We start from the raw sequence: 17006 nt of genomic DNA, 5'->3' as shown, positions 1-17006 counted from the left end.
TAGGGGGGAGTCCCTCCTGGTTTCTCACCTTTCCCTGTTGATTTCTAACCCTGACACAGAGTGTCCCTTGCCATTTGGGGCTCTTCGTCTCGTTCTGAAGTAGAGCTAAGAAGGAAAGTGAAACTGTTCTGATCTGCGGCTCTTCAGGAAGCGGAAGAATGAAGGAACAGAGAGGGGCCCATGTTTGGTTACATGTATTGTGTTTTATTTGTCAAGAATCAGTAGTTCATTCTCTACATCTCTGCTTCACTGGGGAACCGCTTAGGCCTTTTCTGCCTCTCCAGCCCTTCCGGTACAGAGTCGGGAGGGAAGCAGGGGAGTCCCCCGAAGGGGGCCATTGGTGCTGCTCCCTGGAGGATGAGCAGCATGTGGAGAGGGCAGCATGTGCCAATGCCCTGTGGTCACAGAGGGCCCCTGTGGCTGAGGGGTGAGGTGTCAGGTGGCACAAAATGAAGCTGGAGCACTGGGTATGGGACATTGGCAGCAGTTGAGAGGCCACCGTGTGCAAGTTAGGTCTCATTCTCAAGGCAGTGGGACAGCAGCAAAGGGGTTTCAGGCTGGGAAGTAACGGGATTTGCAGAGCCTAAGAGAGCAGATAGTGAAGTGATCGGGTTTTCACGGGAGTTGAAAGGGGTGGGCAGAGATCACTGGGGAGGACAGGAGGGCCTGTCTGCAGAGATGCCTTGTCCTCGTTGCTGTCTGAAGGAAGCCCGGGTGAGAGGGGCCTCTGGCAGCCCAGGCGGGCCCAGGGGCTTGCGCTGTAGGGCGGAGAGCTTGAGCAGCTCAGGTCTGGGGAGGGGCAGGGCCAGGGGGCTGGCCGGAGAAAGCCTTGCTGGTGTCGGGCCGAGTCTGCAGGCACACGTATCATTTCCAAGGTGTCTGGGAGGTGGATGGTTCTCGGCTCTGGCTGCTCATTAGGGTCCCCTGGCTCCTGTTCTTGGCGCCCCCCAACCCCCCAGGACTAATCAAACTTGAACTTCAGAGGGCAGTGTTGTATGAGTTTCCTAGGGCCACTGTCACAAATGACCACAAATGTAGCAGCTTCAAACAACCCCCACTTCTTATGGTGCACTTCTGGAGTCTGGAAGCTCAACACAGGTCTTTCTGGGCTCAAGTCAAGGTGCTGCAGGGCTGTCTTCCTTCGGGAGGCTCCGGGGCAGAATCCACTGCCCCCCTCTTCCATCTCCTAGATGTGCCTGCATTGCTTGGCCTGTGGCCTGCACCACTCCCGCTTCTGCTGTCACATTCTGTCAGTGGCCCTCCTGCCTGCCTAGTATAAGAATCCTGGGAGGACATGGGGCCGCCTGTAATCCAGGATCATCTCCCCACCCCAAAACCCTTAACTTAATTACACCCCCAAAGTCCCTTTTGCCATGGTCACAGATTCACTGGTTTGGGGATTAGGATGTGGACATATTAGGGGCGGGGGCATCATTCCATCTACCGCAGGGATTAAGGCATCTCAGGGTGTCCCTGGAGGGGAGGTCCCCGAGCACGGATGGCTCTTCTGGCCGTGTCTCCAGGGCTGGTGCTGTGGGGACCCACCCGAGTGGGGACTGTGTTAGGGCCAGTCCCACCGCATTGTGTCTAATGACGAAGAGGTGGTGTCAGAGTGGAACAGGACAGCTGGGGAAGGGCACAGGCCTGGGTCGCACAGACCTGCTAACCCAGCTCTGCCTCTGAGCAGCCATGTGACTGGGGGCTGGTGACCCCACTGGCTTGTGACCTCTGCATCTGTCGAGTGAGGGTCATGACAACCTCAGGAGGATAACAGCGGCAAAGGGCCCTCCACCAGGATGGCCGGCGTTTGATGGCTGCTGGCCCCCCAAAGCGTCTGGGCAGCTTCAGCAGGCAAAGGAGAGACGCCACGGGGAGGCGATGCCCTGCCCTTCCCTCCCGGCCCAGCCTCGGCGCTGGGGAGGCAGCAGTTCCAGCAGCTGGAGAATCTGGCCCTCAGGTTCCCTTTCCTGGCCGTCGCTGATAAGTGTATCCTGCTCGATAAAAATATACCCACCCTTACGGTAAGACTCCCAGGCTGGGAAGCCTGAGCACCCCGCCTCCAGCCTGGGGGAGTGTGCGAGGCCTTTTCCTGCCACAGCCGAGGAGTGGCTGACTGCGGCAGTGACCTGGGAGGGATCTGGTCACCCTGCCCGCTCTGGGCACGAGATGAGGCCACCGGTGCCCGGGGAGCAGCAGGCCAGGCTGGGCAGTGGCCTGTGTGCAAAGCATGCTCCTTGTCTAAGCAGCAGCGCCGACCGAGCTGAGACAAGAGCCCAGGAACAGCGCCAGGGCTTAGAGCATGCGGGCCGTGTCTTGTCCACGTGGCAGGTCAGTTCGCCGCCACCACCCTGTGGCCGCAGGCCCTGCCATTGTCCCAGGACGCCTGAGGCACAGGAGGTGAGCAAGCTGGTGGTGGAGACAGATCTGAACCCTGCAGGCTGCCTCCTGCTAACTTAGAAAAATGGTTCAAATGGTCCCTCTCAGTTTCCTGATGGTGAGATCTGTCCTCACTGCCAACCCTGGCGAGGTGCGCCCGCCCTGAGAGCTGCCTCCTGGCCCCTCTGGGAGAGCCTCTCCAGCCAGAGCCCCACGCGTCCAGGCATCTACGGCACATGAAAGTGGATTCCCTGTGTCCCCAATCCTCCCGAACACACAGCGCCCAGTGTTGATCTTTTTCTTCATTTGCTGCCTATAGTCTAATCTTCATTTTTTATTGAGGTAAATTGCACATGACACAAACCATTTAAAAATACACAATTTTGTGGCATTTAGTACATTCACAATGTTGTGCAATGTTTCTGTCTAGCTCCCAAACTTTCTCATCACCTGAAATGAAACCGTGTGCCCATTAGCAGGCAACCGCCCCTCTCCCTGCCAGGCCCTGGTAACCACCAGATTGCTGTCTCTCATGATTCACCTTCTCTGGACATGTCACCTAACTGGAACCACGTAACACATGGCCTTGTGTGACTGGCTTTCCTTTGGTTAAGGTGCTGCAGAGGTGCGTCCGTGTTGTGGCGTGGGCCAGTGCTTCCTTCCTCTCCACGGCTGAATACGACTCTGTGTGGATGGACCCTGTTTTGCGTCCATTCCATTAGTGGATATTTGTGCTGCTGTGAACATCCACGTACAAGCATTTGAGTCTGTTTTCCGTTCTCCTGGGTGCACACCTGGGAGTGGGAATGCTGGGGTGCTCAGTCACACTGTAACTACCTTTCTGAGGAACCCCAAATGGTTTTCCACAACAGCTGCACCACTTCACATTCTCACCATGAGTGGGGGTTCCCATTTCTCCTCAGCAACTTTTGTGTCATCGTTGTTGTACTATAGCATCCTAGTGCGTGTGACGTGTTCACCCTTCACTTGGAAAGCAGAGTGAAGACACCACTCAACCCCACCTCCACGGATCCAGCCGAGGACACGGATCCCGCGGTCACCCCAGAACCCGAGCCGCACCTCACATCCAGCCAGCCCGGGTGCTGTTTCTGGCCAAAACTGTTTGTTTTTTCAAAGAAAGTGTTCCCTAGCAACTCTCCCACCCTCTACTCCCCCAAGATAACCTTGTTATGTAAGGTGAGATAACGTTAAAACCGACTTCCAAACCCACCTTATCCTGTGTAACTGGAGCCGACTATTCCACTCTCTCTTCATGTGATTTCGGGAGTGGTTCCGGCAGACTTTACGTATGGAACTTTGATGTTACTGGTAGATTCTCCCAGCTCTTCGCCCCGAGCCTTCAGTGGAGATCGGCCTGACATGCCACGGTGGGCCTGGTCTCTGCAGGCGGACCGTCTGGGCACGGGGCAGGAAGGCAGTACAGACAATTCCTGTCACAGGGGGAATCCCCAACAACCTCACCCTTGACATCCAAGGTCTTCAATTCATCTTTACTCTAAGACAACCTTCCATTCATAAACCAAGTCACGCTGTATTGGGGATGCCCATTTAGCAGGAAGCACTGTAAAAATCAGAATCCGAATGCCTTCCCCATCAAATTGTTTTATTAAGTTAATGAAACAGCTTGAAGACAATTCATTTTGTTCGGTACCTTTCTAGAAAATATTTCAAGTTTTAAATGAATTTCCAATACATAAAACAAAATTACTTTACCATAGACAAATTTCAGATCAAAATACAACACTCTGTTTCTGTTTTCTTACAGTTATAAAATCCAGTCAGTACAAACTACTTAAAAAAGATAAAACACTTTCACTGATTCTTAGTACAAGAGAACAGCATGACTGCAGTATGTTCCCAAAGCACAAGTCCCATGCTCATGAGAAGGGATCGACCCCATAGTTACCCCACAATGAACGGAAGCATGTAAACAAAACGTGTGCTACTTAAGTTAACATATCCTTTTTGCATCAGTATTATTTGTAAACCATAACGCAACTTTGTAAGAAAGGTTACTAATTCAAAATTAGTGTCAACTCTGCTAAATTTCATAACAGCAAATACAAAATTACTCCACAGGACAAATGGGTACATTTGGACCACAAGATGTTTGAAACACCACATTTCAATGAAATCACAGTAGCACTATTTCTCTACTATCCTACTGAATTTGGGGAGTACAATTCTACAAGTTGCAACTTCCCGGTGCTTCAAATATTTTGAACTTTCCATATATGTCTTGTTTAGCTTACATACATTTCATTGCCATCTGTTTTTCAGGAGTAGGTCTTTCTTGAAAGATCAGGATACCTTGTCACACATGGTATCACCTCACATCGGAATACAAATCTAAGTAGACTGCTCAACTTGAAATCTTACTAGATAATAAAAGCTGCAGAATTTCAATGAACTACTTTGTATGTACCATGTCAGAGAATATAAATGCTAATTAAAGATCTGTGTTTAACAGGGTGAATTTTGATATGGTATTTTTGGAGTTAGGTATGTATGGAATTTTCTTTAATGGTATTAAAAGCATCAAAATGACAAATCAGGAGTTGGCTAAGAACCAGTTCTTGACAACAGTGACCATTACATATTTAGTGCCTGGTACCACATGGCAACCAGCTAACAAGAGGGTCACTGGTCTTCTGCTGGACCAGGGCCCACTGTGAAGATCGGCCCTGAATATGGGTGCGCCAAACCAAATTTACAATCCTGTTTTCAGGAATTCCCTTGATAGTTTTCTCTTATAGCAGAACACCTGCATCAGTGATGGAAAACAAATGAATCCACCTGTGTCTAATGATCAGTGGGTGATCTTGCCCACAGACACGAACATCTGTGTCACCAGGAGCCCAGTGATGTGAAAGGAAGTCTGCAGAGCCTGAATGAGGGGCTCGTGCGCCACAGTGCCTGGCGGGTGGGGAGCACACAGGGAGAGAGGGCAGAGGCGCCGTCGACGGCTCCTCCAGGCCGGGCAGCAAGGGGAGCGCAGAAATCAGAGCCACGAGTACTTTCTATGGCTGTTACAACCCAGAAAGGGCATGGTCCCAAACAGAGTATCAGTAGGTCACTGGTGACTGGAAGGGGTACGGGAGTGAGCAACCGAACAAAAGCTGTGTAAGAAACAGGTCAAAAGTGAAAGAACCCCCGTCAGCAGAAAACCACTGGTATTTAATTAAGCAAGTGTTGCTAGACAGTCTGTGCTCTTCTCAACGAAAGGCCACTTGATACATTTCCCACCACAAATTATCTAGCCCATGGCATCTGGGCAATCTCTGTGTTCACACAGAACTTGAGGTCTGAGTCCCATACAGGAAAACGATGTGAAAACACTTGAAGGGAAGGTTTGTTTTTCAGCTGATACCCTTCTGTCCCGTGTACCAGATCCTATGTAATCCTTTACAAAGCATGAGAGTCAAATTCAATGAGAATATGCTAGATTAATAATAATACCTTTATTTTCTGGAGTTTCTTCTGGAGCATAAATTCCTTTTGAAGAAAATATAAAGAGATGCTCTCACTTACTGTGAACAAGCAATTCTGATTTCAGGTTCTATCCACAATTTGGGAGTGTGGTGTTTTTAAAGTCAGAGCTAGACAAGAGACAAAGGAGACACTGGCCTTACTCTGCTCTAAGGAATGGCAGCCGGATGGTGCCGGAGTCCGCGGGGACGCGCGCCTCTGCAGGGCTGGGAGCCCGCGTGGACAGCGCTTGTTTGTGAGTTTCCGAGGGCTGCCCAGGCCCCGAGCACAGCCAGCTGGGTGCTGAGGTAGTAGTGTGGCATCCGGAGCCCCTTCTCCTGGCTCAGAGAGGAGCCCGGAGGGCCGCCAGGGCAGGTGTGGGAGGCGGGGCCGGCCTGGCCCCGGGGAGGCTGCTGTAGTCCGCAGTCCAGAAGCCGCAGGCCGGCGACCGGCCCTGCCTCAGAGCCCGGCCCCCAGCCTGGGTGACAGGTCCGCCTCCCTGGCGGCCAGGGCCAGCTGGCTGTGCAAAGGGCCGGTCACAAGGGCTGGGTCAAGCGCCCCCAGAGAGTGCCTTTTCAGCAGATATTTTTAGGCTAGTGATTTAGGGAGCAAGGGGAGGTTTTTTCTTTCCTTTTCCTTTTTTGGATACATAATTCAAGCAGTTAAAAAAAACAGGCTGGGAGGTGGAGCCAAGATGGCGGCTTGAGTAGAGCAGCGGAAATCTCCTCCCCAAACCATATATATTTCTGAAAATACAACAAATACAATTCTTCCTAAAAAAAACAGGCTGGGGGAGGCGGAGGGGGAGGGGAGGTGGGGGATGAGGCACAGAGGCGGGCAGGCTGGGAAGTAATTGCCAGGCTGCGTCAGTGCACTCTCAACAACACGCCCAAAACGAGCTCTTGCCACCTTGCCTGGAGTCCCTAAACTGGCCGGAGAGAAGAACTGCTGACTTGGGAGGGGCCTGTACTCTCCGAGGCTCCCCAGCCAGTGCCTTTGCGTGGCCCCAACGGGACTCCGGGAGGAAACCCAACGCTGGCCCAAACAGAAGTAACGCGCGATGATGCCTTGGGAAACACACCCGAGTCAGGCCCCACCGACAGCTCCGTCCCGAGGCCCAGGTGCCGTCCTAGCCTAGGCCCGTTGCCTCTCTTTGGGGGCAGATCCTGCTCAAGGCGGGAGGGCCGGAAAGAGACCCCGAGTGGGTGGTGCCCTCGCTCTCCCACTGGACTGGGAGTGCAGGGTGCTTCCTCAGAAGAGGGGAAGGCGAAACCTCGAGAAATCCTTCTCAAAGGATGACAAAGCAATCCATGAGTGCGGAGACCGATTCCTAGAGCTGGAAGGGCCTCGAAGAGGCGGCCCACCTCTCTTTCCCTGTGCAAGACCTGCCCCCACGGCATCCCAGGCCCTGCTGGAAAGAATACAGTTCTTACTTATCAGCTTTCTTGAATCTGGAGAGGTTCTAAGAGATTTAAAACAAAAAGCATACAAAAAGTAAGAAGCCCTATTCTAGTGACAGTATGGTTTTTAGGGATATCTCTAGAATAGCTCTACTTCTGGAAGTTCCGCTGAAGGCAGCTGCAGCTGCAGGCCATTGGCCGCAGTCAGGAGGCCATGAACTGGTGGTGGGCAGAGAGCAAGAGACGGGAGCAAAGAACGAGGGGAGAGTACAGGTTCGACACGGCCTCTTCTCACGAACAGTGTAAAAGTTAAAGTGCACACAAATTTTTTCCTTTTTCACTGAACTGTTCAGAGAATCTCATGCTGGGAAGCTCTGAAGATCGTGACAGACAGCCGCCACCACGCAGGATCCCTCTCCTGACGCTGCCAGACCTGCGGGGAGTCGTCCTTGGGAGGCTGTCCAGGGATGAGCGCTCAGTGCCACAGAAGGCCCCCCTCTCAGGAGGCAGTTCTATTCCAAAGTTCAGAAACTGACCAGAGCTCGGGACCTGGTTTCTGCCTGCTGGCCCAAGCCGGACACTCTGCACCCTGCGCATGGCTCTTCTGAAGACACCCTGCAAGCCAGGGCCTCTGGCCACCAAAAGTTGTTGTTATAGCTTGCGGTGCACCCACCACCCTGGCTGTCATCCTCAGGGTGGCCTCCAGGCTTGCTCAGGCGTCTTAAACTGGGGTGCCTGGCACCCACCCGGGCCACTGAATGCATTAAGCAGCCCAGCGGCCCATCCAGTGCAGTGCATGGATGCAAACAGCAGAACTGACTTCCTTTTCTAGTCCCAGCGGCAGACGGAGAGAAACAGTTATTTTTTCTCAACAGCTGGCTTCTGTTCAAAAAGCCCCCACGCCTACCCTGCTTTTTCTTCTTTCTCTTTCATTTAGAAACTATCTTCTGAACCTAGGCCTAGACTTCAACATTTAGCCATTATTTTATTTGGCTGCAGAGAGCACTGCAGATCCCAGCACCTAGCACTGACTTCCTCCCTGCACTTCTCTCTGCTTCAAGACTTTTACACAAGTTACTAATAAAAATGATAAAAATGGACTCTGTTAAGTACCTTGGTCCCAGCTGACAAGGATCCATTTTTACAGCCCTGTCCAGGGACGGCCACTCAACCTATTTCTCAACCCTTTCAACCTTATTTCTACTTCCTTTTCACATTCACAGAGATATCAATAATGACTTTATTAAATGTCTTATTGAAATCAAGATAAGCTGGGCATGTCCCATGTCACTAAATCCTAAATCTCCCAGTCCTATAACCTGAACTGGAAAAGGGATGTTACAGGATAAGTAGCTCACTTACTGTATAATTTCTTTATTTGAAGGTGCTAAAGTTCTCACACACACACACACACACACACACACTACTTGTAACACAAATTTGTTTGCTTGTTTTTAAGTTTCACATAGCATCCAAGTTAAGAAGGCATAATTTAGACCTACTGATCTCTACCAGAGATCTAGAAAATATCCAGTTTACTTGTCTAGGAGAGCCTATGACTTCCGGTATTTTAGGGAAAAAAGAAAAACTCAACTTTGTTATAAAGAGTTTTAAATATTATTAGAGGACTTCATTAGGCAAATTTCAAAATGAGGGTTATTCACAGCAACTCAAAACACCTATTTTGGGAGGTTTCAGCTATCTAGAATCTTCTTTTTGGAGTTCAATTTTGGGTTTCAATTTTGGAGAAGTAGTAGAAGGGTGGTGATACATGGCCAGAAGGTCAGTCATTTTATCAACATGAATATACCTTTACTTGTATGCCACGTGGCATGGGCACTGGCACGAGGCAAGCTCTACAGCAGAGTTCTGCAGCCAGGGCAGCCGACCAGTCGCCACCACCTCCAGGTGCGCATGGCGCCCACCTCCACTGCCTCACTGAACGCAGCAGCCAACGAGGTAAATGCCCTGTCATCCTGCTCTGGCAGATACGACGCGGGCACCAGGGCTAAGGGCAACCTGATTTCACACGCAGCTAGTGGGGAGTCATCAAAACACCCGCACTTGGGCCAAGGCTGACGCAGCTCAAGGCCACCAGCTTCGCTCAGGAAAGTCCCTAAAACGTATACATATGTTTACCTCAAAATAATTAAACTAAGAAGGTTTGGGGCATTAGCGGGGTAAGTCTTGGTTCTCTTGGAAACCATGTAAGGAAATGTCTGCTGCCTGCTGACACACGGTCCTCTGGGGAGAAGTTTTGCCATGCTACTGGCAGGAACAGGCCCACTACTTCAGAAAGCACAAGTGTAAAATTAAATCCTACTAATGCACACGCATCAGTAAGGTTTAGATTTTACCTGGTATGTCAGTTATTCCTAGGATGCTAGGACTCAAGGAAAGGGCAGAACTCTCTGGGCACTGGGAATGTGGCTAATTCCCATAAGAAATCTCTTCTGGGGAGGAAGGTCTATCTACCAGGACTGGTGGGCCTCACAGCCCCCCTACCTTACCAAGCAGGTAAGCTGACCGACGCCGGGGAGGGCAGAGCCCAGCATGTGCCGCGGAGAGAAGGCACTGCAGGAGAAGTTGGGGATGACACTCTGACACAGGGAACAAATCAGACCAATCATGACTTTAAGCAAAATGCAATTCTGTGTTGTTTACTCAACTTCAACCCTGCCCTTAGGAAACGCTTTCAGAGTTGTACTTTAAAACCCAGGCAATCAGAGCTAAAAAAGAAGAGGAATCTAGTAATGGGCCTGTATTTTCATCAAAATGAGTGATTCTTGGGAAAAGATATTCATGAAAATACACTTAATTGGTCCTTCAACTGCTCACTATAGCACCTTATTTAGAAAATGAAAAATACTCGCCCAAGCATCTATCCAAACCCTGGGCCAAATCACAAATTTTCCTGTCTGATCCCAACAAGGATGGAAATTAAGCCCTCTATTTTACACAGCAGTAGTGTTTTAAATATACTACTTTTCTACGTTATAAAAACAGTCTTTTAAAGACTCTTTAAAGTTCAAGTTGAGTTTCAAGTAATCACTTTGCAGCAGCTCTAGGAGAATCATTGTTCCTCCTGATTAAAAGTGCCTATTAAAAAAAATAGTAAAATGGAAAATACGCTTTAGAGAATTGTATTCCTCAAGGCCGCCTACTGATTGCTTCTAGGCTTTTGTTAAAGGACAGAAAGTGTTGAATTCTTCTAAACTGGCAAGGGATCAAGCACAACACTACAAATGAGGTAGCTGAGAACAGAGTTTTTCCTACAAACACAAAGAACAAGGGAATAAGTGCATGTAATTCTCATCCAATTAAACAGGAAACATGAAAAAGCAGCTACATAGAGTCATATTTAAACCAAGTTCACTGGCTTAACATGACAAAATTTAGCCCAAGGTTCTAAGGTATATACACCTTGTTTGTAACTGATGAGTAAGAACAATAAAAAATAAGGCACTTTAAAAACCTACAGTTTGTACTGAAATGATAAAAATGAAGTTCTAATAAATATAACTCACTAACCAGAAAGAAAGATGAACTTACATCTCCTTGGTATCTGAACTATTTGAAGGGGCCATTTCTTTACATGGATCATTAAATGGCCGGCCTTGCCCACATCATCTTATATGGTGTCCCCAGACTCTGTGGCTGTCATCCTCTTCCTACTAGGGCCTTCTCTTCTTGAAACCACAGCGATTCAAAAATAACTGTTGGGATTTTGATATCTATGAGGACATTGATATGAAAAACAATAATTAGCGCAAATTTCAGTTGAGGAGAAATTTAAAAATATTAGTTTTTAATCTCAAAATAAGAACAAGAGAGAGGGCAACAGACATATCTCACTAGATCGCTAGGCAACACTGTTTTACTTAGGAGATATTTCATTTTATGAGAAAGGGAAGGAGTTTAAAAATCCAGCCACATAGAGAACTTCCACGATAGAAGTGAAAAAGAGCAAACTCTCCTAAACTTTAAGTATTAACCAAAAAATTCAGAGAAATAACTGACCTCCTTGTTTGTCACATCAGTGGAACTACTGCAATGAGACAAAGCTGAGGTGTGTTCAAAACCAAAATCATAATAGAATTACTTCTGAAAAATACAACAGTTTTGAATTTTTATCAGCTGGCTTGCCAAAAAAAAAAAAAAAATAGAAAAAGTCCATAGTTCAATACTATTGAGACTTCAGTGCCAGTAGGCAGGACACACTCGAAACCTGAGTTCATATTCTTCTAGAACACCATGAATTTCTGTAACTTCTGAACCAGTACAAAGAATACTTCAGGGATTATTAGAAAGCTAGCAAAATACTTTCCTCAACATCCTGAGACATAATTTTTCCCCTTACTGATTTCATGTGGTTGGAAAAGAAAGTATGAATGAAGCCTTAGCTCTTTAAAAGTAAACACAGCCTCTCTTTTAAACACACTTACTTTGTGTTCTTAGGACCTTAGTAAATTCTTAAACTTCCTATAGCTAACTGACCAAGAAAACCAAAACTCTTTCAGCTTATGATTGTGCAACTGCAAAGGGTATGTTTGGGGGTTTACATGCCACCACAATGATTATTACATGATTAAAAATATTTGTATGTCTAGAAATGTAAGTGATAGTTTAACAGGCCAGTGAAATGAAAATCCGAAGGCCTGGATCCTGCTTTGGGCTTCTCCTCACGTCCGAGTGGGAATGAATACGCATCTGCTCGGCCTCAGAAACTGCTCTCTGTCCCAGAGATTGCTGACCATCAGAGGGGCAGGCACTGAAGCATACGTTTGGGAAAAGATTTGAGCCCCATGTAAACCAACATTAAATATGCTAAACGTTATTAGGTGTGCTGAGCAGAGGGTCTCAAAAATCCCACAGAACCTATGGAGACCACAGACTTGTGCATCATTAATGCCAGGCACCTTGTATTTTTTATTCTTTCCTAGTTTCCCACTCTGTATTAGGAGGCCAACCTGTCTGTGTTCAACGTTTCTCCTTTAAAATCCAGAAAGATAAGTCCCTCTCAGACAGTACTTTTCAGTCCCAAAAGAGCATCATGCTGATCACCAGCATACTATAGTCATGGGCCAAACATTTGGTGACTACCTGCGGTGTGCCCAGCACTGCGGTTAGCAGAGGAATGAGGGTCCTTGCCCACAGGAGCTTACAATCTAGGTGGAGGGGGAGCATAATGTCTGTCTCACTGTTCAGCTCCCACAAATCCAAGCAGAAATCTTAGTAGGTGCTCAATAAACACCTGTGGATTAAACCTGGGGCATGCCTTCCTGCACGGATTGGCTCTTTTCTCACCCCCAAGGCTCAGAGGCGGCTTCGCCCTTTCCTTCCACCCATGCTTTCAAAGGGGTGGGGGGCAGCACCTATTAGGTTTGTACAGGCAAGTGCCACTTCACTTGTTCCCTCAGATCATGCAATGTCTTCATCTGACTGCAGGAGGCCTCCTTTTAAATCAGGAGAGCCGACATTCTGGAAGGTAATACTGCCAGAATTTCACGGCTCTTTGGAAAACTCTCTGGGATCCTTGGTTCGGTACACTGCGGTAGGAATGCACTGAGGCCACGACAGATTTCCCTAGAAACCTAACTTCCTACCATGAGCGACTGAGGGGCCACAGCAGAGGCAGCTCTGACTTCACCATGTCAATGTAAAGGATGCACTTCCGGCACATTGCCTAGGGAGCTGATGCCCAGCTGTAAATTGTAAAAAACGGCACTTCCAAAGTATCCATGCAGTACAGGCAACCCCAGTGTCACAGAGCACGTTCTGCACCCATACACCTCCCAACATCCCCTGCGTGGCTGGTTTCCATTGCTGCAGCTTCAAAAATGCCCACCGTTAGCTAGCAACACTTCACAGCAATTAAGTAATGAAATAAACAATGAATTTAGAAATTTCTTAGGCCAAATCTCTGCATCACACCAACAACTAGTTGGTAAGCACTGTTTTTGATCCATGAAATGTAAACACTGGTACACATGGTGTGGGGGGAATCATGGGGAAGACAGTGTAGCACAGAGAAGGCAAATAGTGACTCTGTGGCATCTTACTACACTGATGGGCAGTGACTGCCATGGGGCATGGGGAGGACATGATAACATGGGTGAATGTAGTAACCACATTGTTTTTTCATGTGAGACCTTCATAAGAGTGTATATCAATAATATCTTAATAAAAAAATGCAAACACAAAGTAAAACTTACTACAAACTACAAGTATATCAGTATTCACACTCAACATGAGTTTGACACAGTAGTATAAGCTGAAGGGCCAAAGGCTCAAGAATTTATCTGAAGCACCAGGGCACAGTAATATATATAGTTTGGAATTACAATTCAAAAAGCAAACATATACAAACAGGCTCACCAAGTCACATCTCTCTCTCTCACACACACACACATACGCACACACGCTTTCTCCCCTATCCCTTCCCTCACATTTCTTCCTTTCACAGGATATAAGCACGACCACAAAGAACCCCCAAACACTTCATTTTAAATTAAAGACTTAAATCTTTGAAAAATCTGTATTTGGATGTGTTAAACAAACAAACAAACAAACTTTAGACCATAGCCTCGGAGAGATCCTGTAAGTATTCACTTACTCTAACCTGAGTCACCTTGCCTTCTGTTAGTGGGATAATGAAAATAAATTGCACTTCCCCCAAAGATATTGTATTTAAAATTTTAAGATCTATCCTCAACCACCAATTCCAACATGCACCTGGTAAAAAGTGCCTTATGGAAAAAGAAGTATCAAAAATTTATCACAAAAAAGATGTTTCCAAGGCATAAGCGGAATGTTAAAACACAAACCTGCATGAAATGGATTAAAATTTATTTCACAAAACTGAAATAACTATAATTTACAAAAAAGGTCATGATTAATTTTGAAACATGAAAATTAAATATATCCCTATACTTCAACCTAATTTTTTTATATTTATATATAGGAAAATAACAGTTTGGCACTTAGCAGCTTTCGTTGGTCATTGCATCCCATATTATGTGGCAAATTTATTGTAAATAAAAAATATTACCTAATTTCTGTGGCTACAGTGTCAACGAACTGGATTTTAAAAAAAAGAGAGAGAGAGAACTATATAAAATGAATGACCGACTCATGCAAGCACTGGTAATAATTGCAACTGGGACCCATTCACTCCTAAACAACGAATTGTCTCCTTGGAGAGGCCTGGTGTGGGCCGGGAAGAATCTTAGACTTCAGAAATTAAAAAAAGAGAATTGCTGACTGTCATGGCTTTTACAGGAATTTGGTCACCACTCTGCTGTACCTCAGCTGCAGCTTCTGAACTCCACAGTTCTGTGCTGGGCAGGATATTTTAACAAAGAAAATTCATCTTTTTTTTTTTTAGCAATGTGTCTCCTCTAAGAGGAGTATCTAATTGGAAAAAGTTTTCTTTCTTTGCAGCAGCCATGTAGCTTGTTTTGATTAAAAGACACCCCGAGTGCCACTGGGGAAGTTTGCAGACAGCGTGGACTGGCCCACAATACGAAGCAGGGCCGGCTCTGGCTTACAGAGCGTATTTGATTGTGATAGGTGTGTGGGGGGCGCAGCTGGCCCACATCCTCTGAGGGAGAAGAGGAAACGCCGTTACTTCCTTCTAGCAGCCTCACGGCAAAATGGAGAGCTAATGTGCAGCACACAGCATCCTTAGGACCCTCAGCCAAGGCTCTGCGCAGCAGCTTTTAGAGCACTGCACTGACTTCTAGCAGGTGTAAGGAAAAATAGTACAGCTAGGTCACCCCTTCTTCTGTTTTTGGGTGGGAAAACTTAAATGATGTTTCATAGGCATGTTCATAGCATAAAAACATTCCACATAGGAAGTTTCTAGAAGAAATCCCTATTCACAAATTTATAACCAAAGGGTACATTTACACATTGATTAATCATTAAGACAAAGTGCTGCTTCTTATAGCCATATAACTAAGAGGAAAAAAAAGCTGTAGAAAACAATTAAAAATGAAGCATTCTATATTAAATTGATTAAAAATCTGATATTGCATAAAATTCAAATTATGCAGTGATTAAGCACTTTGAAGTCCCTGATTTCCCACTAAGGTGGTCTAATTTGAGTGGAAAACAAAATATCTTCCGAGATAAAGGGTACTAGGGACAGAGGGAAGGGGCGGGTGGGTCAGTGGGAGTGCGGGACAGGAGAGGAGGAAAGGAGAGATTAATTTGCTCTACTATGAACAGAAGGAAATTAAGTTGAGGTAGTTTATTCTACCAGCCAAACTTTACTTATAATTTGTTCTAAAACTTACTAGTGAATAGCATTAAGAAAGTTCTGCTACAAAGACTAGATTCTTAATACAGACTCGCTTTCTAAGACAAGTTTTCAAATCCTAGAACAGGAGTAAACAAGACTTGGCGTGCTTTCAGACCGATTTAAGTTTTTGATCCCTATAAATTTTGTCTGGACGGTTTTTTCAGACCTTTATTGTCTGTCTGACTTAGGTCTTTCTTTTATAAAATCACCTACTCATTAATACCCTCAGATTTATAAAATGGTTCTGAATTCTAAAGGAAAAATGGCACTGGCTGAGTGCCTACACAACTCCAAGGTCCGACCCCAGAAGCGTCGCAAGCGCCGGCAGGAGGCTTCTGCACCGGCAGGGACGTGACCACCTCCTTGAATTCACAGCAGGGCTGCAACCTGACTCATTCATTTTTCAAATCATCTTTAGATTACTAAGATAGAATGTCATAAAAGAGAAATTTTATCTTAGTGTTAATTCACCATAATACAGTTGAAAAAAAGATTCTTAGGACAGAGTACTAGTAGTAAAATGGAAACTAACTGGCATTCAGTCCAATCTAACATTTTAGGCACAAACTTTAATTTGTTGGGCAGGCTTAGGCATAATGTTTCCTTCCAAGTGCAGGAGGAAAGCAATCTTGGTATGTTTGGATATGTTGATTTGCATATATGGATTTTTGTTTGTTTACCAAAGCCAGGTACTCGCAGACAGGTAGTCAGTCAGACAGGGGTTCCCTTCGGGGAAAACGCACCTCAGCATATATCTTCAATATTTTACATTATACCGATTCCCACTTCCCTTTTCCTTTTGACTTTTTTTTTTCTAGCCTCCGCTGTCTACAGACACATCTAACTGGAGGAATGGATTCCCCCGGTTCCACCTTCTCCCAAATGAGAGCCAAAGCTCAAGCTTCGAAGCATTGCGAAACCTCCAGTTACCCCACCAAGCCCGGCGCGCAGAGCAAGGTTCCGCTGCCGTCTCTGCTCCCCTCCCACGAGGCCGTGGCATGGTGCGCTCGCCTCCGCCTCTGCTCTGCTTCCTGTTCAAGGTGAGTGAACGCGGATTCGGAACAAGCCCTGCTGAAGCTGCAGGCGGAAAAGCTTGCAATTTGCAATACGTAAGGCTGCACACCCAGTGCGGCGAAGGTCAGATGGCAGGAGAGGTTTCGTGTGGTGCCAGGTTCCTGTGCTTCTTTTAAACTCCCGCACGTAGTCATAACTGGTACCTGAACCATGAGAAAAAGCAAAGGTGACACGCCACACCTCAGAATCGCTAGAAACCAGTGCCCACAAAATTCCCAGACCGCGTTTACCTGTGTCAAGATCTCCGATAACATAAATACTGGCTCCTATGGGTACAGCTCCATAGACGAAGGAGGAACTGGCGGGGATGCATAAGTTCTGGTCATTAAGATAGATCCACCTGAAAATGAACAGATGGACGC

The 17006-nt window shown here is 46.8% G+C and overlaps 1 protein-coding gene across 2 annotated transcripts in view; it reads right to left on the bottom strand.

Moving 5' to 3' along the window:
- Positions 1-3979: 3979 nt before the first annotated feature.
- GAN (gigaxonin) overlaps positions 3980-17006 on the bottom strand; it is a 67643-nt gene continuing 54616 nt past the window's right edge. The window contains exons 10-12 of one of the 2 annotated variants that reach the window (XM_073225541.1): positions 16875-16984; positions 16694-16787; positions 3980-10999 (exon numbers count right to left, since the gene is read on the bottom strand). In XM_073225541.1, the coding sequence (XP_073081642.1) occupies positions 10972-10999; positions 16694-16787; positions 16875-16984 (232 nt within the window). In that variant the 3' untranslated portion in view covers positions 3980-10971. Of the gene's footprint in view, positions 16788-16874; positions 16985-17006 lie in introns of both variants that reach the window. The other variant, XM_073225540.1, reaches the window with a different exon arrangement.

This window comes from Manis javanica, chromosome 17, assembly GCF_040802235.1.
Source record: "Manis javanica isolate MJ-LG chromosome 17, MJ_LKY, whole genome shotgun sequence".
NCBI lineage: Eukaryota > Metazoa > Chordata > Mammalia > Pholidota > Manidae > Manis > Manis javanica.
The sequence above is the reverse complement of the archived record's forward strand: the minus strand, read 5'-3'. Positions and strand labels throughout refer to the sequence as shown.